The sequence below is a fragment of the Leuciscus leuciscus genome (genome assembly GCF_965113295.1).
Source record: "Leuciscus leuciscus genome assembly, chromosome: 4".
Lineage (NCBI taxonomy): Eukaryota > Metazoa > Chordata > Actinopteri > Cypriniformes > Leuciscidae > Leuciscus > Leuciscus leuciscus.
In genome coordinates, this window is record NC_138728.1 from 51,345,073 (window position 1) to 51,366,866 (window position 21,794).

General features: G+C 41.9%; 2 protein-coding genes across 4 annotated transcripts in view; both read right to left on the minus strand.

Annotated features, from left to right (window-relative positions):
* The window catches only part of ttll1 (tubulin tyrosine ligase-like family, member 1), a 301,517-nt gene that overhangs the window by 153,057 nt on the left and 126,666 nt on the right, over positions 1–21,794 (minus strand). The window lies entirely within an intron of this gene.
* LOC309496971 (protein NLRC3-like) overlaps positions 1–21,794 on the minus strand; it is a 316,482-nt gene that overhangs the window by 20,486 nt on the left and 274,202 nt on the right. For both annotated transcript variants that reach the window (XM_082167175.1, XM_082167176.1), the window contains one exon: positions 9,748–9,794. In XM_082167175.1, coding sequence (XP_082023301.1) covers positions 9,748–9,794 — 47 coding nt within the window. The remainder of the gene's footprint in view (positions 1–9,747; positions 9,795–21,794) is intronic.

Sequence of the window (21,794 nt, forward strand, 5' to 3'; positions counted from 1 at the left end):
GGTCGCGGTCGTAGCCCTGGCATAGCCCTCACAGTTGTAGCCATGGTCACAGTCATGGCCGCGGTCGTACCCTCATAGTCATGGCCGCAGTCGTACCCTCATAGTCGTAGCCGTGGTCGCGGTCGTAGCCCTGGCATAGCCCTCACAGTCGTAGCCGTGGTCACAGTCATGGCCGCGGTCGTACCCTCATAGTCATGGCCGCGGTCGTACCCTCAGTCGTAGCCGTGGTCGCGGCCGTACCCTCATAGTCGTAGCCGTGGTCGCGGTCGTAGCCCTTGCATAGCCCTCACAGTCGTAGCCGTGGTCACAGTCATGGCCGCGGTCGTACCCTCATAGTCATGGCCGCGGTCGTACCCTCATAGTCGTAGCCGTGGTCGCGGTCGTACCCTCATAGTCGTAGCCGTGGTCGCGGTCGTAGCCCTGGCATAGCCCTCACAGTCGTAGCCGTGGTCACAGTCGTAGCTGCGGTCGTGGTCATAGCTCCTGCAATCTGCGTATCAGCGATCAAATGGAAGATGCAGAGAATGACAAGAAACGGGGCAGAGAGGCGTATGACTGAACGGTTACACCATTGACTTAAAAATTTACACCGGGAAGTCAAAATTTTCATCTGGGAAAGGCCTGTCTTTTGATGTTGTTGCATCACTGGTGAACCGAGACTACCTGGGGTCAGGCTATGTAGTTTACTGTGACAATTGCAAGCCCTCGCCTCTTTCGACGCCTGCACCAGCAGGGATTTGGTGCATGTGGGACTTATCGAGAAGGAAGAGCTGGTGTTCCTTTCACCAAACAAAATGCCTCGAACAAAAGGTCACCAAGAGGCTGCATTCGCTGGATCAGAGATGATGACCTTTTGTTTGAGAAGTGGATGGACACAAGGGAGGTCTCCGTGTGCACAACTGTCCACACAGTGTACAGTGGGAGACAGTGCCGAGGTGGCAGACAACAGAGGATGGGCAAAAACAGAGGGTCCCTGTTCCCAGGCCAACAGCAGTTCAACAGTACAATAAGTACATGGGGGGAGTCGCACCTCTGACCAGATGCTGGGAACACAGTCGGTGCACCGTAAAACACAGAAGTGGTACATGACCATTTTTCAGCTCTTCCTGGATATTGCAGTGACCAACAGCTTCATTTTACACAGAGCTGTGTGTCATTTCCCAGGACAAGCCCATGACACGGAAAACATTCAGGAGCTTCTGGCTGCTCAGCTCACAGGCATTCCCCTAGATGGCAGCCCCAAAGAGAGATGTGATCATCTGTCTGTTCCTGTGCGTGACATTCAGGACCAATCACAGAGGGCCAGCATGGGTCGGTTGCATACAATGCAGAAAGAGCACCCCATGGAAGTGACAGGAGTGTGATGTGGGCCTATGCTTGCAGCTTGAAAGGAACTGCTTTAGAGAGCACCATGAGTGAATGAGTGAAGGATCAAAAACGCCTGGAGAACTGGGGTAACGAAAAAGGCTCCTGAGTGAAAACTCTGCAACCCAGTGTCACAAAAAAGACTTGTATATATGTATTATAGTTTATTCTTCAAGTTTAAAGTGTTTTATTCTTTCGTTCAGGGGTTTTCAGATTTTTTCGAAATAAAAAGCAGTAAAATGTATTCCCATTTAAAAAAAATTTGTGTATTTAAATTCTATTTTCAAACTCACCACACACGGTAAGGGGCAATAACTGTAATTTGTTGAAAGCCAGATGTTTTCTGAAAAAAAATGACACCTTGCACTTGAGGATATCACATTGTGTTATAATTCTACATTTCATTTTAAAGTGAACTACTCCTTTAATAGGCCTTTCAGCAACTTGCAGATTAAGCCAGTTAGTAAAGACAATGTTTAAAATAGTCCAAGTGAAAACAGTGGCTCAACCAGAAGCTTATCAAGCTACGAGAATACTTTTTGTGCGCAAAAAAATAAAATAAAAATAACGCCTTTATCCAACTATTCATTTTCTTCTGTGTGGGTCTGAGTGAGTTCACAAGAGACATGACGCATGCGCGAGAACTATTTTAAACATTGTCTTTACTAACTTTTCTGGGCCGGCAGAATGAAATCACATATAAGCCTATGAAGCAGTGAGCCAGCTCTCAGATTTCATCAAAAATATCTTAATTTATGTTCCGAAGATGAACGAAAGTCTTAGGGGGTTGGAAAAACATGAGGTTTCATTTTTGGGTGAACTATCCCTTTAAGAAATATCATTCTATAATAGTTTTTGTCCTAAATGAGGTTACTGAAATCGCCATGGTTACCAAACAGATAAGATTAAACAGATATAAATAAATAAACAAATAAAATAAATAAATAAATAAACAAAAGAAAGATGCGATAGTATTCTTAAGTTAAGATATTTCTGTAATCAGGAATTATGAAACTGTCTGACCTTTTACAGTTGTTTTTTTTACTGCAATTTTCACATTTTCAAAACTCTCCGTACTAACATCACAACAGATCATCAGAAGTGCACGTTTTTCAAATATTTCAGCATGTTTTCAATTGTGTTAGTTCTATACACAAAATCATAACATATCCTTTTCACTATAAATATATATATATGAGTGAGTGTGGCTGCGTCCGAAACCGCATACTCAATGAGTTGGTACTTAATTTCAATAAGTACTTACTTAACGAGCGCTAAAAGAGTAGGTACTTTATAGCTAGATCTCGGTTGAGTATGAATGCGAACCGGACATCTGCCATGTTGACGTTATCATGTGACCTATGACGCGTTATCACAAGCGCAACAACTTAAAAGATTTGTTTAAATATCTATCTGTAAATATCTTGATATTGATTAAACTTGCTCATGTTGTGGTCTTTTTGAAGAAACTGCTGCCCATTTATTTTGTGATTACATTTAGGGTTGATTTAAGTTCTTATATTTAACCCTACTAATGTGACCCACCGTTTTATCCTTAACGATATTATTTAGCCTATTTTTATTACGAAATCCCAAAATTGTCATCTCTTAAATATGTTGTTAATTTCTTTATTTTATATCCAAACATTTTCATCCACAAGCAAAAGTGGCTAACTGCTTTATGTTTTCCTGTTTATTTTGTTGAATTTAACTCTCGTTTCATCCCTCAGGCCTATAAATTACAAAAAAAAAAAAAAATTTAAATGTATTATAATGAATTATTTATTTAAGAAAATATATATTAAGACAGTGGTTCTCAAAGTGTGGTACGCGTACCACTGAATTTCGCACGTAAGATCAAACCGGTGTGATCTTTTATTGTCTATTATTGTGTGGTCAGTCTTGGCTGGTCCCTGGAGTGTACGATAAGATTACACCGGTGTGAGTAGAACGGCCAGTGCATCATGTGATCAACTGCTAAATTCAAATGTGCTCTCGCAGTTGGCTGGCGCTGAGCCAGAGACGGACGCGCGCCACTCAGGCGCTGTCAAATATCACAATTACCCCTCATTTACACTGCACACATCTGCGGCGCATTACGGCTGCGACACGGCTACCGGAGCTGATCGCGCCCATTCTAGTCAATGCTTGTGTTTACACCGGCCGCGACGCGGCGCGTTTCAGAAGCTTCCCAGAAGCAGCTCTCCGCGCCGTTTCGCTAAATATAGGCGCCTAGTCTATTTTTGACGGACGCGCGTCCAAGTCGCACCGGAAATACAAAATAAAAGTAAAAAAAAAAACATTGTCAAATTCAAAATAAACACCCTGTGCAAACTCCCAAACGTATTACACACCAATATCCTTGGTAGAAACCATAGACTGTATGGTAGAAACCCAAAAATCAAGAAAAACCACGTCGGACAGGCAAATCACGTGGTCTCGCGCATCCAGTCGCTCCGCTTCTGAAATGCTCCTGGTGTGAGTTGGCACCGCGTGGAGGATGGAATAAAACCTTGTCGCAGACGTAATGCACCGCAGACGTTTGCCGTGTAAATGAGGGGTAATTCAGTGTTTTTAACCACATAATGTTTATTTTAGGTTTCAGACATTTAAATTCACATAAGTAAAAAAAACAAAAAACATTTAGAATTTGTAAAATACACACTGATGTCTATGGAAGCGGAAATAATAATAATTTCCATTATAATTAGACGACACGTTTTATTCATATATCAGATTGTGTAAGTTACACATTGTGTAAGTAACTTTAAAGTTAACTCTATTCTTCTACCAGTTCACCAGCCACTTACTTTCATGTATTTCGGGAGAAGTGGATGAATTCACGTGTTGTAAATCCAACAAACACATGTACGGCGCATATAGCTCAACTAACGCGATCGTTATAAAGGTGTTTAAACAACATAACACTTCCACTTGCATATATTTGACAATCGGAATATCAAATATTTCATGCCATAGCTAACAAATTTGTGAATATTTTGAAATAAAAAAAATAAATAAAAGCAGATCATTAGTCATTCAGCGCTATAGAGCTGGTAAGTCCCGCCCCTTCCGCTAATCCCCCTGGACCTCAAAGTTGAAAAATCGTCAATGCAAGTGAATTGGAGAAAATAATTATTTTCTGGTCCCGTTTGAATTTTGCCATGAATGTGAACATATGTTGTCTGTGAATTTTTTATAGAACTTTTCGTGTAAAGAATGCTACAATTTAGCGGGTAGAAGTTTGATACGGTTAGACTTTGTGTGAGAGCACTTTGTGGACTACAACTCTTCGCTGCTTTCGACGCGTTTGAAACGTCACCACCACTAGCACACGGCTCTAGCTCACGGATCCCGCTAAACATGACTGTGTCTTTGGTGCACTTCACCGCCTTCTTTCAGGGAGAGGACAAAATCGTTGAGGTTGGTGAAAACCACGTTTAAGTCAACTTTATGGGGTGACGTCACATAGGCGACATGTAGTCTTTCTCGTTATGTCTTTTCCACAACTGCTAGCCGACGAATCATACCATATACTGTCAAACTTGTAACATGAAAGATTATACAAAAAATTCACAGACAACATATGTTCACATTCATGGCACAATTCAAACGGGACCAGAAAATAATTATTTTCTCCCATTCACTTGCATTGACGATTTTTCAACCTAGAGGTCCAGCGGGGTTTTACGGAAGGGCGGGACTTACCAGCTCTATAGTGGCTGCGGCTTGTCACGTGACAAGCAATGACGCGTCACCATGGAAACAATAAAGTGATCAGTTCTAAATAATGATCGCCTTGAAAAACTCACAGGGGTCAGCCAGAATATTTTTAAATTTACGTTTAAAAGGGTTAAATATGAATACACAGCCTGTGTTTTTTTATTTTTTTATTAATATTTTAAGGACAGTAGGCTACAGTTTTTATTTCACTTTTAGGTGCAATACCAGACCTGCCAACCTTGCAACATTTTTTTGCGTATCGAAGATGGGGGGGGGGGGGGGGGGGACGTCGGGACGTCTATTTGTTATTTGTGACGTGCTGTCTTTGCATTATAACCGTCTCGTATTTTTTAATTCAAAACCAAAGTTATATAACGCAATAATGGGGGATTCAGTTTGCCTAATAGTTGCTCAAGAAAAATAAAGATACTTCCCACATGACAAAACAATATATTCCTTTTTTTATCTTTTTTATATCCTTATGCAAATAAAAATAATTGTCAACAACAACAAAAACAAATACAAGAAAAAGCAGCTACACAAAAAATTATCAATAGGTTGCACAATTCAATAAAGTGAACATCAATCTGTGTAAGCCTTGTGTCAGACACGGCATAGTTCATCAAACAATGTCCAAAGTTGAAGCAGTCCTTTAGTAGATGAATAATCCAACCATCTGCGATGAATTTCCTCCGAAAGACAACAGTTCTCATGCATCAGACTCTTCCAAATCAGGAGCAGTCATGAGTAAGCCAAACTCTCAAGCTTACATTCCTCTGGACTTTAAATCCATATTTAAAGTGCATCATGGAGGGTTAAAGTCACTGATAAAGAGTCCTTCTAAAATACATACAAGATAAACTGTATCAAACTTCTTAGCAATAAACATCAACAATATCATCATCATCATCAAGGCATACTTTTTAAATAACAGGAAAGAAAACAAATCCTTACTTTAAGCTGAGCTTGAAATGTAACATTTCCCAACCAGGACATAGCACCAATGCAGTTAAGCCATGCTTTCTACTGCTATTTTTTTACTCTCTTCCTCTACAAACCCCCCTTTATTTAAGAAAACATTCAGGCACAATAGCACCCCTAGTGGTGTGGAAGAAAGACTGCAGTAAAAAAATTATGTAACAGACTTGTCTGTTACAGCATAACATTGCACATTTTAAACAGGACACGCATTAACTGAATAAATGTTAGCCAATACAAACATATTTATAGAAAACAGTTGACAATGTATAGACAGGAGTCCAATAATAGCATAACGAATCACTTATTCTAAAAATAATATAAAGTAACGTTATAAGTTCCGAATCCGACATAATAAGGGCTGTGTTAACAGTAAACGTCCGTCATTTAACGAATTTTAAAAGCAGGGATGGATAATACAAAATGCTTTTTGACAGAAAAAAAACAAAACAAGCAAGAACAAAATTAAAATTTAGCCCGTCAATTTTAATTTTACAATGATCTTCTCTCTCTGTGTGTGCGCGCGCGCGTCCGTGTTTGTGAGATAGCTCGCGCAGCACTGATACAACGGTACTTTTTAATCCACAAGTAACTAACGCGCTAGTTTTCATACAAAATAAATATGTAACATAATTAGGTAGGCTACTTTAGATATAATTAACACAATAACGTAACACATACGTTTCTCAACACTGAGAATGAATGAATAAATAAACGCCTGTTTCTCCAGACTCGCGCTTCTCAGTAGGCTAACGTTAATCCACAAATCACAGCACTTTCATAATCACTAAGCCATAGCGATTTCAAGATTTATAGTTCAGCATTACTTGAGCATTTTATTATTTGCATGACTGAATGATGTCTTCCTCTTTTCTGAGTGACCATGAATAACTTAACGGAGTATTTTAAGATAATCCATGCGATCTGTGTGATCATCGAATCCATAAGATTAAGTTAACTCAACAATCAACTTTACACATCGACCCCAGGCCGTTTACCTTCAGGAGTCAGAAGTACCGTACTGTCCTCGCTCATGACATCAGTCAGACGGCGGCCGCGGGAGTGGAAGGGGGGTCGAGCGGGAATCTTTATTGGTGTCGATTTTCAGTCTCTTTTTAATGATAGGCCTACGCATCTGTCAATCATTCCCGCTTGCTATTTGGGGAATGAACCCAGCGCTATGATTGGTCGAACTCTTCTTCTTTTGCTGTAGCTTGATTTAAGGACAGCGCGTGCACAGAGGCGTCACCAGGTTTTTGCGTAGTTTAGAGTGACAAATCGTATCAGCGTACTTTGAAGTCAAAATGCGTATCCGCTACGCAAAATGCGTACAGGTTGGCAGGTCTGCAATACATTTGAATTGAATCATTATTTAAGTTTTTTATTAACCTGTATGTAAGCAGCACAGTGCAGTGTTAATGTTCAAACTGTGTTTTTACAATGTTTAAAGTGGCAGACAATAATAAATATTCTTACTAGAAATAAAGCCGCCTCATTTTTTCAGCTGTGCATAACTGTAGCTGAATAGTTAGGCCTACTACGCTACTGTATTTTCATATTGGTCATTATGGTGTTACTTAGAGAGCCAAATATTTTCTGAGGTGGTACTTGGTGTAAAAAGTTTGAGAACCACTGTATTAAGATATTCAACCTTGTAGGTCTTTTTTTCATGTGTATAAAATATCATATTATGTATGCAAACCCATGATATATATACACAGTATATACCTCATAACATCAGTAACTCGACAGCCCTACCTAGAATGGTTTTCCTCAGCTTTTGTAATGTCTGCACAAAGGGCAGCTGTGCGAAAATTAGCCTTTGGAGAAAACTGTTGATTTTATACTCGAAAAATTTAAGTATCATTATTAAAAATTCATATTACCCCAGAATGAATTGCATTGCTATCCCACCCCAAAACATACAATAATAACAATGATAAATGCTGACCAATACTTAATTTTTACTGAAAATTATATAATTCAATAAAACAAACTAAATCTAATGTATGTCATATGAAATAGCTATACATGAATACACTCTAGATGTGTATATAGTGAACATATCTACATTTTCATTCAAACAATAAATAAAGCATTAATTAAATAATTGTATTTTATTTACTGAGAAATATTAATAAATTAGTAAAAGAATGAATCAAAGTCACACAATAAACAAATGCATATACAAGTCAACACATGAAACAAAGCTTAATTCAAACTACAATCATGTATGTAGACTACAGGCGCTGAACCCCACATCCTTCTGCCATCTCAACACAGATTATTCTGATGAATCAGCTGACCGCCAGAGGTGAGCCGTGCCTTCGTGCCTGAGGTTGTTGCGTGATGTGTTGTGCTTCACAATCTGAGGCAATAAGGCCAGGTGGAGTGATGGAGGGTCTCGTAAGGCCAGGTGGAGTGATGGAGGGCAGGAGGAGTGATGGGCTCTTCATCCTCAGTGCTCACAGCAGTCTGCTGACATTTCAGATCCTACAAGAATGCACAAACATAACACATAAGCAGTAATTTTAACCGCACAATGTCATTTGATTTCAGTATTATTTAGAAGACGAAACGCTTTTTTTCACAAATGCCGCCATCATCTTTCCTCGCAGGTCCTGCTCCACCACAAAAGCTGTGCAGCAAATGCACAGAAATCAAGAATCAGAAAAGTGCTGTAATAGCTCTGTTTGAAATTACAATAATTAAAATAAACTACAACTTAATATTTAAATAGTTGTTGTTATTCATTTCTGTAGTGTCACTCAAAACCTTTGATGGCAACATTCAGCTTCAAGAGCCACTCTCCACCAGATAAACACACATCTGTTCATCTGTCCCTGTAACATCCAGACAAGATTCACATTACCTCTGTGATTAATGAACTCAACACTACATTTACATGTTGAGGTTGTTTTAACTTTTTATCCAACATAAATGTTCCTCAATTTATCAACTACTAATGGACAAATAAAATAGATAACTTATGTTTAGTTACTTTATAGATTTGTTCTACATAATAGCAGACATACATCACTCAGATGTCTATTTCATATCTATTAGACGTAGTAATCTGCAATTCTTATAGAAGATTTTCTTGCCAGATATTAAATAGACATTTAGTAATTATATTTAAGATGTATACGGTTTAAAATGTATGCAAATCCACTTTGGAGACGTATGTGTCCTTACTGGAGCTCCTCTGTTAGCTATACATAATAAAATGTGATTTACAGCAAAATCACAAATTTACCATACTATATAGCGTCTTTTCACCTTCAACAATTCAACAGTCTACTGTACAGTAGTTCAACACATGCGATCATTTGATTTGTAATACTCACATTTGAAAACAGTCTCGTCCGTCATCCTTTCCGTCATGTTCGAGTATGACATATCCTTCTTCTTCTTCTTCTTTTTTTTTTATGACGTAACCTCTCGCGTGGCCTCCTGGGATAGAAGAGTATCCATCGGTTGAGCACTCAAAAATCTGGCCGAAAGCAGTAAGCCATCCGGGAACTTCTCGCCTACTCTTTTATGAATACTGATGTTTCGAACGTACTGCTTCCTTCACGTACTGTTTTCGCCTACTATATAGTAGGAAAGTATGCGGTTTCGGACACAGCCCGTGTGTGTGTGTGCGTGTGTGTGTGTGTGTGTGTGTGTGTGTAGACATACATTTTCGTGGTCCTGCTGTAATCCTGATCTCTCCTCCATGATCCACACTACAAAACACATACAGTTAGTCAGTAAACTCACAACCAGGCACACACTGACACACACAAACCGATACACTCCACACACACACACACTCACACACAAACACACTCACACAATCTCTCTCTCAATTAAATTATATTCAATTCAGAAAACTTTATTGGCTTGACAATTACATTTTGTATTGCCAAAGCATTAAAACATGTACATCTATGTACATAAAAATTAAAATAATAATAAAACTAAAAAAAGATAATATTATATACAGTATATTCATGGTTAGATATAGCAAAAAAATATAATAATAACATAAATCAATAATAAAATAAATCAATAATAATAATAAATAAAGTATAATAGAGAAATCATGTAACGACTGAACTTAGAAATTGAACATTATATACGTGTGTGTGTGTGTGTGTGCGTGTGTGTGTTTGATGGGTTGTGTGTTTATGGGGTGTGAGTGAGTGTGTGTTTTTTAGATGTTTGCTTGTTTCTGGTCGTCCCTCAGGAGATGCTTCAAATCTTGCAGCTATAGTGAACATTTGGCTTCTTCAGCAAGAATGAAACTGAGGATTCTACCAAGGATTTTATACAGTAATTTACTGAACTTATCGTCAGTATTGCCACAAATTATGATCGCTTCCTACTTGTGGGCGATTTTAATATTCATGTTTGCTGTCTGTCAAATTCCTTGTCGCAGGAGTTTCTTAATTTAATAGATGCTTTTAATCTATCACAGTGTATCAAAGACTCATATTCATATCTTATGGACTCGATGTCACTGATATTGTGTTCTCAGATTTTCTGCTCTCCGATCATAAGCCTATTTTATTCCCACTGTCTCTTCCAGAGCTCTCTCAACTCACTATTGGCGCTTTTCCACTGCATGGTACGGCTCGGTTCGGCTCGGTACGGTTCGACTCGGCGCGGAACGGTTCGGCTCGCTTCGCTTTTCCACTGCGTGGTACGACTCGACTCAGTACGGCACGGTTCGGCTCGCTTTAGCTCGGTTGCTTTTCCACTGCAGTTAGTACAGCTTCAAAGTGGGTGGGACTGATCATTATAGTTGCCGTCTCTACTACCATGACATCATCATATTATTAAATGCGAATTTTTCATTCCGTGTTGCCCCATCCACTCCTTGGCAACCAAAGAGAGGAACGTCTGCACCTCGTCCACTGACCACGATTCAGCCATTTCTTTTTTTGAAGTTTATACTTTTTTTTAATTTTTTTTATTTTTTTAAGCAAATACTTTTAAAACAGGCGCTACAGTGTTGGCTTTGTTTTGTCTACTGGCTATTTAAATCTAGCGGGTTTAGTGTCTCGTGTCGTAAATACAATGACGCTGGTAGTGATGATTCTGTCTGACCAATCAGTGATCTGCAGTGTTTTCACGTCACATTTTAGTATCGGTACGGTACGCTTGGAACCTCAACAGAGGTGGTACCATTTAAAGCGAGCCGAAGCGAGCCGTACCGTACCGTACCATGCAGTGGAAATGCGCCATAAGTGAGCCGTACCGAACCGAGCCGTACCGTACCATGCAGTGGAAAAGCGCCAAAGCGTGCCGTACCGAACCGAGCCGTACCGTACCATGCAGTGGAAAAGCGCCATATTGCACCTGTTACATTGTACCACCTTCGATATGTGCTTTGCTAAACTATGCTCACACTTGCACTTGGATCAACCATTATCTGACCTGGATGCAGATCAACATCTTAGCTTTTTAAATTCTGCCTGGCTTAAGGTAGCAAATGTGACTGTTCCCCTTAAGCCTCACAAGTGCAAACCAAAATCTGAACTGTGGCAAAACTCTGACACTCGTCACCAACGATTTGTAGAATTTGTAGAAAGGCAAATGGAAACGGGACAGGCTACTTGTCTCATTCCAAATGTTCAAAGACTCTCTAACATCATACCAAAATGCTGCCAAGTCTGCGAAAGCTGCTTGTTTTTCTAACTTAATTGAATCAAATCACTCTAACCCAAAAGTTCTGTTTTCAGTCATTCAGTCTGTTGTAAATCCATCTGTTAACACATTGTCTGTTGCCTCAGATGCTCTATGTGAAGGCTTCCAAAGATTTTTGCAAATATTTTTTATTAACAAAATCCCTAACTTTATACTTAGTGTCTGCCCTAATTGAACTGTAATTGTAACCCTAATTAAAACATTTTGGCCTATCTCTGTCTTACTTTACATTTCTAAGCTATTGGAGAAAATTGTGCTGGATCAACTCCAACACTTTTTGTCAAGTAATTATATCTATGAGGTTTTTCAATCTGGTTTTAGGTTTGCTCACAGCACTGAGTCCACCCCCCTGAGAGTATAAAACGATATTTATCCCTCCACTGATTCCGGAGATACTATTGAGATTTGATTGAGACACAATCAAACATTTACCCAGATAACAAAAAGCATCCACGTCTCGGCCCAACGAAGAAATTTATCCTGCCGACTACGCCAGAATGTAGCGGGTTGTTATCAGTACGTACCAGGCACTTGTGGATAAGCAAGTACTCTCTGAATTTTTCGCCCATGGCCCACTTAAGAGCCAAAAACTCCAGCCGCATAGAACTATATGTAGCGGTATTACGCTCGGACGGCCTGAGGCTTCTGCTTGCATAAGAAACAGGCCTAATCTTACCGTCAAATTCCTGTGAGAGTACCGCTTCCCAGTCCACCATGACTGGCATCGACCTGTAAGATAAAGGGCCGGGTAAAATCCGCATAAGCCAACACTGGCGCTGTAGTGAGAACGCGTTTCAAAACTTGAAACGCTTCCTCACACTGCTCTGACCACACCGCAGTTATTTCCTGACCCCGCTTGCTAGACTTACCACCCGTTAACATGGCCACTACCTTATGTAATGGGGCTGCCAACTTGGCAAACCCTTCCACGAAGCGTCTATAATAGCTGACAAAACCCAAAAAGGTTCGCAGCTCTGACACTGTCATAGGATGAGGCCACTGTGCTACAGCCTCGATCTTCTTTGGGTCTGTCGCCACCCCACGAGAGGAAATAACATGCCACAAATAACTCACCTCCTCTTGAAAGAACACGCATTTCTCCAGTTTTACTTTAAGTCCCTCCGTTTTCAAACGGCCCAACACTACCCTAAGTCGCTGCAGATGTTGCTGCACGGACGATGAGAATACAATAATGTCGTCGAGGTATAACAAGACAGACTGGTGCCTTTGGTCGCCAAAAAGTCTTTCCATCAAACGTTGGAACGTACTAGGAGCATTGCATAGGCCAAACGGCATACGATTCCATTCAAAGAGCCCGAATGGCGTACAAAAGGCAGTCCTGGGACGATCAAGCTCGGAAACTGGAACTTGATTGTACCCGCTGGTCAGATCTAACGTATAAAACCAGCGGGCACCTGCTAAAGAGTCCAACGTTTCCTCAATTCGAGGCAGCGGGAAAGCATCTTTGCGAGTCTTGGAGTTAAGTTGGCGGTAGTCAACACACATACGGAGGCTACCGTCCTTTTTCTTAACTAATACTATCGGGGAGGCGTAAGGGCTACAACTCTCTCGAATGATCTGTGCATCGAGCAACTGACTGATATGAGTTTTTACCAGCTCATATTCTGATGGTGGAATGCGCCTGTACCGCTGTCGGACCGGAATGTTATCGTTGAGGGGAATCTCATGCGACAAGAGATTAGTGCAGCCTACATCTCCTTCGTGAGTAGAGAATACACCTTGAAACTCCCAGAGTAGGGCTCTAACCTGCTCCCGTTCCTCTATGGTTAATGCCCCCAACTCAACTGACTCAATCTGTTCTGGTATTGCTGTGGTGGAAACACTACACGATGCTGCCTGAATGCTCATGGTAGGAACTTCGGTCAACCCGTCAGGAAGGTCCACCAGATACACCTCCCGCAATGTACCTATTATAGTAGTGGGGTAAAGCACTACATTGATGGTCCCAACATTCACTACCGGTACATAAACGGTACCCCCAGCTACTCGCACCAACGAAGGAGAGGCTAATAAACCCCCGGGCAACCCTGTCTCTGGAGGCTCAAAAAGCACTGTACTGCTCATATACTGGGTAGAACACGTAGCCGCTACAAATTTAATAGTGCCAGCTGAAACACGACATGCACTACGTCCTCTTACTTTCACGTTGCCGCCATGCTTGGTAGTGCGAATAACCCGTTGGCATTCTTGGAAAGCTTGAATAATTTTAGAATCCTGCATTACAGAAGGTAGTGTATATAGCATAGACCCATAATGTCCGAAAAGCTCCTGGTAACAGCGACTGAGCACATTCATCCCCAGAACACCCGGGATCTCAGAGCTGCCACCAGGGGGGTCTCGGACTACTAACACGCCGCAACCCTGAACAAGATTACTGCAAAGTTCAACGTCTACCTCCATATAACTAATATACGGAATCTCCAGGCCGTTAGCTGCTCGGAGCTGCAGCCAATGACACGACCGCAAACGATCTTGGCCCCATGGTTCAAACCTGAGCCGAAAACAGCTCTCGGTAATGGTTGACACCATGGACCCAGTGTCAACCAAACAGGACACAGCAATCCCTCCAATATTAGCAACCATGTGTGGACATGAGGAAACCAAACGGGACACGAACTGATAACCATTAAAAACACATGAGCCACGCGTTTCCCCTACCGGACTGTGGCTCCGCAGCCCGGCTGGAATTAGTTTTCCGACGGTTGAGGCCCAGACACTGGCCTAAATCCACCAGGAGCGGAAGCAAATGTTTGTGACAGAGGGCGAGGGGGATGATGTCCGCCATCACAATTTCGAGCAATATGACCGGGTTGTTGGCACTTTCTACAAATTATGGGATTTGAACGAGGAGAGTGATCGCGCACGTGTACATTTTGATTACGTGGCACAGCCCGGGTGAGCTGATCAATTTGACATTGCTGCTGACGCAGCAGCTCACGCAGTTCAATAAATTCACTCGACTGAACCCCACGATCCAAATCTGACCCCCCCCCCCAACACCGTATTGGATGCCACTTACCAACGGTACCGATTGACTCCTACCCCTCGCGCCACCTGGCATTCCCTCTCGCTCCCAACGAATGGCCTCACCCTGAATATCCAACAACGTTGCAGTGGGTTTCTGTCGAATCAATTGTTTTAGTTCTCGGCGGAGCGTACTATCCGACACATATTCAACAAACTGATCACGTACCACAATATCAGAATTTGGAATAGAATGTGGCGCTTGACTTTTCACCTTGTCTAACAAACTCATCAGGCCCAGGGAGAACTCTAACAATGTTTCTCCCTCATGTTGCCTTCAAGAAAAAAAAGCTTCCTGCAGTGCAACATACGAGTCTGCACACCCATACAATTCACGAAGGGCAGAAATAATCAAATCTGGATCACTCCTGTCCGCGCTCGAACTATATTTAATCTCGTCGCGGGCCTCTCCTTCCAGGTTATCATATAGAAAGAAGGCCTGTTCGGTAAGTGACATATTACGAGTGCGCATACATGCTTGGGCCTCTTCGACCCACTCGTCAATGCTAATACCAGTTCTACCATTAAATCTCGGACAACGGCGTTCTCTTGGGACAAATACAAATCGTTCAGATGCGAGGACATCAATTGGGGTCCGCTCCTGCCGCAGCTTCTCATTATCTGCCCGTAATTGAGCCACCAACTCTCGCATTTCCCGCAACTCATCCTCCATGATGAAATACTACAAAAAGTCACTTACCCAAATGGAATGTCCGATCAAACAGTCACCAATGATCTGAGAAAAAAAAAAAAAAAGAGAGAAGAAAAAAACACCAAGGAAAACAAACACTCACCAATGTCTCAAATCTCCTACACAGCCGCAATCCTGCCGACTACGCCAGAATGTAGCGGGAGGCCGCTCAAGGGGAGGTGCTCGACAACTACCTCTACATATGCACGACTACGCCACCCTGTTTAACAGGGAAATATTAATACTCATAAATTTAATAACCCACCAAAAGGACACACAGGAACGTTGTTATCGAGGAAGTGCCAGAGACGTGGATACAAAGATACAACATTTTTATTGTAGTCAGCAACAATCTTAAGACCACATTAAAAGACTGGGTCATCATGCAACACTCACAAAATCAAGGAGGAAGCCGAGGCTTAACAATGGCAGGTACACTACTTTAGTGAGCACAAGGCTCCTATAATCACTCTTACCACCCTGTGCACAGGTATCACACACACACTCAATACGGTCAAGCATGAACGCACAGCACTCGGTGACAAAACCTCCACCACAGCACGTGAGGGCCTACTAGCGGCCTGCCTTGAAGCCTCGGCTCCTGTAATGAGAGCAGAAATTACTGCACTGGTCTCAACATACAACAGAGACACTAACTACAAAAGAAACACAAATAATAGACACTTAAATCAACAAACCAAAAAACAATAACACAAATGATGATGTTCTAGATTTGGTACCAACACAGAGTGTATGTAGTACAAAACCATTCTTCTCACAATACTTTCAAAAGCAAAACAGACATAAGCAAACCAAAACATTCAGAAATAAATACACAGAAAAATATATATAAACAACAAATCACACAATTTGAAAGACTAGTTGGAGAAACAACCCAGCGATCACAAGGGGGAGCGCTGGAGTGCAGGTGTCACACAAGACGCATAAATCGAGCGCACGTGTTGATGAGAAATGTTATTGCCGGGAAGAATCCGGACGTACACACAACAGGAATCCGAGTGTATAAAGCAGCAGCGTCAAGCAGCGTTGCCCCATAGGTGTCACTGACAGTCTATTCCTCCTAAAATATAAACATAAAACATATACTTGCAGTCTAAAAAGGGAGCGCCACACAATAGTGAAGGTTTTACGTACCTTCATTTCATAACAGTCGCCCGTCCACGTCACGCGCACACAAGACAACACCATGAGGAACGCCAAAGGAGAGTAACAACTACCAACAGCCCACAGTTGCGATTTATCCTCAAGCTCAACGCATCACCAGACGCGGAACCGCGCAAGAGGAACGCCAGAAGAGAGTAGCAGCTGCCAACAGCCCACAGCCGCGATTTATCCTCGAAGCTAAAACGGAACAATTGTTTACATGACATCACGCATCTCTGTTTAACTAGTCAGCCAAACACATACCTCCAAGCGAGATACCTCCATACCTCGTTCTCTTGTTTGAGTACATCATTAAAGCGAAGCTTTGGTCTACCAGTGTTCCCTCTTTCAGAATGCCATGGAGGATAGAGTGAGGGATGCGGGATGGTGGCATTCTGCTTTACACGGATCCCGACCGAAACGAAAATACTGGAATTTTCTCTATAAATCATCTGTGAATTTAAATCCGCCCTGGGCCCCTGAACTGCCAGCTCCGCCCTGGGCCCCTGAACTGCCGGCTCCGCCCTGGGCCCCTGAACTGCCGGCTCCGCCCTGGGCCCCTGAACTGCCGGCTCCACCCTGGGTCCCTGAACTGTCGGCTGCGCCCTGGGTCCCTGAACTGCCAGCTTCGCCCTGGGTCCCAGAACTGCCGGCTCCGCACTGGAGGCTTCCTGCCCTGCCAAGCCATGCTCTCGTCAGCCTCCAGGGCACCCAACCTCCCACCCCTGTTGATGTTATACTGCGTGAGGCCGCACCTTGCAGGAGGGGGAGGTTCTGTCACGTTTAGTGTCTGTTTTCATGTTATGCTTGCCTGTAACACCCAGTTTGTCCATGTGTTTCATTGAGTTAAGCCCTGTAATCTGTTGTCTTGTTAATTAATCATTGTGAGTTTATTTGTCCCAGCTGTGTCTCGTTTCCCTGCTCTGATCTGTTCTGTGTATTTAAGCCCTGTGTTTCAGTCTGTTCCTTGTCTGTCGTTGTTGCATTATGTTTGGTTGTTCTGTTCAGTTCTTCTGTTCTTTTTTCTTGTGATCCAGTTTATGAGTCTTAGAGTTTGTTTATATAAAAGCTGCTGCAAGTAGATCCTGCATCCTTCCCTGCTTCAACTTGCATTGTGACAACAATAGGTTGTTGTCCAGGACTTCATATGCTCTTTTGAATAAATGGAAGTAAATACCAAACAGTGTAGACGCTAATACACAGCCTTGTTTTACACCTCGTTTGATGGGAAGCGTAACAGACAGCTAACCGTCAAACTTCACCCTACCCAGCATAACCGTAATGAAGTGACTGAATCAGTAAGAGTAGAGTAGGTGGACAGCCAGTTTTCTCAAGGACCAGGAAAAGAGATTTTCTGTCCACGTAGTCAAAAGCTCTTGTTAGGTAAAAAAAAGCCATGTAAAGTGGTTGCCGCTGCTCTCGTGACTTCTCTTGTAGTTGTCAGACAGCAAAGATCTTATCAGTGATTGATCGCTGTGGTCGGAACCCGCACTGCGATTCTGGACATGCATCTTCAGTGATTTCCTGCAAACGTTTCAGTAGGATAAGAGCAAGTACTTTGCCAGTGACAGACAGGAATGAAATACATTGATAATTGTTACAGTCACCACGATCACCTTTGTTCTTATAAAGAGTGGTGATCATTGCATCTTTGAATTCTTGTGGTACTTGTTTGGCATGCCAGCATTTCAGAATGAGTTGGTGAAGATGACTGGCTAATGGGATTAGACCCGCTTGTAGAAGCTCACTTGGCATTTCATCTACTTTCAATGGTGGATAACACCTCGGCAATGTCAGGTTCATCATCAAGGTGATTATGGATTTGAGATAGGGGTGTCAAAATTAATCATTTCTACGATGCATCGCAATGCATACGAGGACGATTCGGTATCGGTTCAGTAATAGACCATAACCGATTATAATGTACTGACGCTTTTCTGACGTCATTTGTCGTGTACGTGCTTTGTCAAGGTAGCATACAATGGCAGAGGGAGGTGAGACATGAGTGCGAGAAAATAAAAACTGCTCCAACTACTTTAAAGCCGACATCTGGGCACATTTCAGCTTTTATGAACAACCTGGTAAGCACGACCTGCAGAAGACACACGCTGTGTGCGCTCATGTCACGCACAAATAGAATATGCAGGAGGTAATACCACAAACTTGATAAACCATGTTAGCTGTTTTCACTCCAAGCTATTAACGCCTGGCAGAGTCTGACTGCTTTAGAGATGCACGGATGAGCTTCAACGTCACCCGAATCTGCAGCCAAAAACAAATCATCCACCCGCCCCAATAATTTTCTCTGATTTAAGTATCCGCACCCGATGGTCAAACTACAATTATTCTGTGTTGTTACGCGTGATTATAAATGGATGATCGTCACCTTCAACAGCGGACTTGGCGACGGTTGATGCGCGCATCTTTAATGGTAACATAATACACTGATTAATGAGCGCTGCTTTTAAAGTCCGCGTGAACCGGAAGTTGCAAACGACTTTTCTCCAGTGTTGTGACATATTTCCCAGTGAAAAGGAATATTGAACAGAGGGCAGGGTTTTACTTTAGCGCTCCTCCTCTCCATCTCTGCTCATAGCAGACTAACGGTTTGAGGGGAGTGGTTAAGCGTTTCCCAACCCAAGCCGTCAAACCTACATCAGAGAAGGAACGCCATTCCAGACCGGAAGTAACTTTTCAGACTTTGATTAAAGATTACGACGGCAAACAATTTTTTTCTGTGCATTAACTTGCACGGATACATTTTTCACCACAAGACTAGTAATATGCGCTAACAAAGTAAATGGGGTCAATTTTGATTTCAGTTGGACTTTAAATGAACATTTCTTTAAAACAAAATTTATTTGACAGATTTTCCTTTTCTCTTGAAACTTGAACTGGAATGTCACTGTTTCTGTCACTGTGACTTCCCGAACAGGCGAGCACACGCGTGCACACATCACTTTTGAAGTAAAATTTTAAATTGAGGATGAGGTGCATCGCGATGCATCGTGATATCGAATTGAACTGAATCGATGACATGATAATCGTAATCGAACCGAACCATGAGACCAGTTTCGGTTCACGCCCCTAATTTGAGATTGAGGGAGATTTAAGAGAGTCTGACGTCAAGCGTTTCCCTCTGTTTCATATAGCTCGCGGTAGCGCTCTATCCATCTTTTAAGCTCCGTCTGGTCATCTATAGTAGATCTGTCTTTCTTCTTTAGCACACCACAGGTTTGAGGATTGGGTCTTGTTGCAGTCTTGATGGCTGCAAACATTTTCTTGAGATTTCCAGAGTCTTTTGCGGTTTCTATTGTAGAGCAGAGAAAATTCCAGTATATCTGAACACACTTCCGGACAGTTGCCTGGGCAGTTGATCTGGCTGCATGGTAGTTTTCCTGAGCTTGACGAGCGGGTCTTGACTTCAAACGAACTAGTGCTTCCCTCTTTTCCTCTAACACAGGTTGGATTGTGTCAATGGATGATTTGTACCAGTCTGGATCTTGACGTTTTCTTTTTCCGAAAGTCTTAACTGCTGCGTCATCTGGCCTCTGCCCAGCCACCCAATGAAAAAATCCTGGCTCCACCACTGCTTTACTCTAAAATACTGTCTTAACAGGAATAGCACAAAGGTTTATGTGAAAGAGAGCAGGCCTGCTAACCTTTGGAAAATATTTAACATTAATAACGTTATCTTAACGCTACGTAATTGGCAAGCTAGCTTGCTTGTTCACCAGGCATTTAAGTTAGCAAAGTAATGTTAAGTTATATGCTCAGTGACCATGTGTTGCAAAATGCTAAACCTGACTTTTTATTTGCATTCATAATTATTATTATTAAAGCAGATTATGGCAGGATGTGAAAAAGTAAGCGCATGAATAATGTAAAATGGCATCTCAACAACTGAAGTCATATCATTCACACAAATGGCTGTCTCTTCGTAAATGTAAATATGTATTCATTAAGAGTTATTCTGAAAAATATGTGACTGCATGTTTTCTTCATACCCAGACAGTTCGAGATCGAAATGCAAGTGATTTTTTTAATTAATGGGACATTAATGGGAATGAAAATTTTTATAATTAATGGGACTTCCCCATTCAGTTATCAACTACCCCACCGACTTTTTCCTGACACACTACAAAAACTAACAAGACAACTTTTGAATAACAGTACCCATCTAAAATGGCAAGTAAAAAAGCGAAAACATCCAAGAAAGAAGCGAACATGATAGCTGAGGCACCCGTTACACCAAACGAAGTGAACATGGCGGCACTAACAGAGCTGTTGGAAGAGCATAGAGCGGCCTTGGCAACCGAGTTCAAGGCTGCAATTTCAACATTAGAAGTATAACTTGACTGTGTGCAAGCCACAGTATCTGATCATGGACAGCGACATGCCATGCTAGATGAACATTTTGAACGTCTAGAAACCTCCCTCGCAGCCTTAATTGAGAGCTTTAAAAGCTTAAAGCCAAGACTGCGGATCTAGAGGGCCAGAGCAGAACAACATAATCCAGACCTCCAGTATACTCTGACCCCTTCACCCACAATTTAAAAAAATGTCTCCAATTTAATTCAGAGTATAGCTTACTTCTAACTCACAAAGTTGAAAAGCAATAGGAGTGTTAGGCAGCATTTTTTTTATAAAAAGCTGGCAAATCACTTGCATTTCGATCTCGAACTGTCTGTGCATCTAGACTGCCACCGTTAAAAGATTTCATTTTAGGGATCATAGTTTCCGACCCGGAGGAAATTAATTTGAATTCTTTCAAAATACTATTCTAATCCTTATTCCTCAGAATGTAACTCAAAAATTTAGAATGGCCAAAACACTTTTGATAATCTAAAATACCCCTGCGTGAACGATGGCTCCACAAATGATTTGGGCAGGCCTGTGTCTACCACAGAAATATAAGAGGCAATTCATTTCAATTCAATTCGATGGCAAATCTCCTGGCCCTGATGCCTTTATTATCGTATTTTATAGACTTTCTCCTCCGTTTAACCCCAATTCTACAAAGGGTATAAAATGAGGCCTTTCTTTCAGGCCGACTCCTAACAACCATGTCTGAGGCATCCATTTAATTGTTGCTTAAGAAAGATAAAGATCCACTGTAGGGTCCTTGGCACGG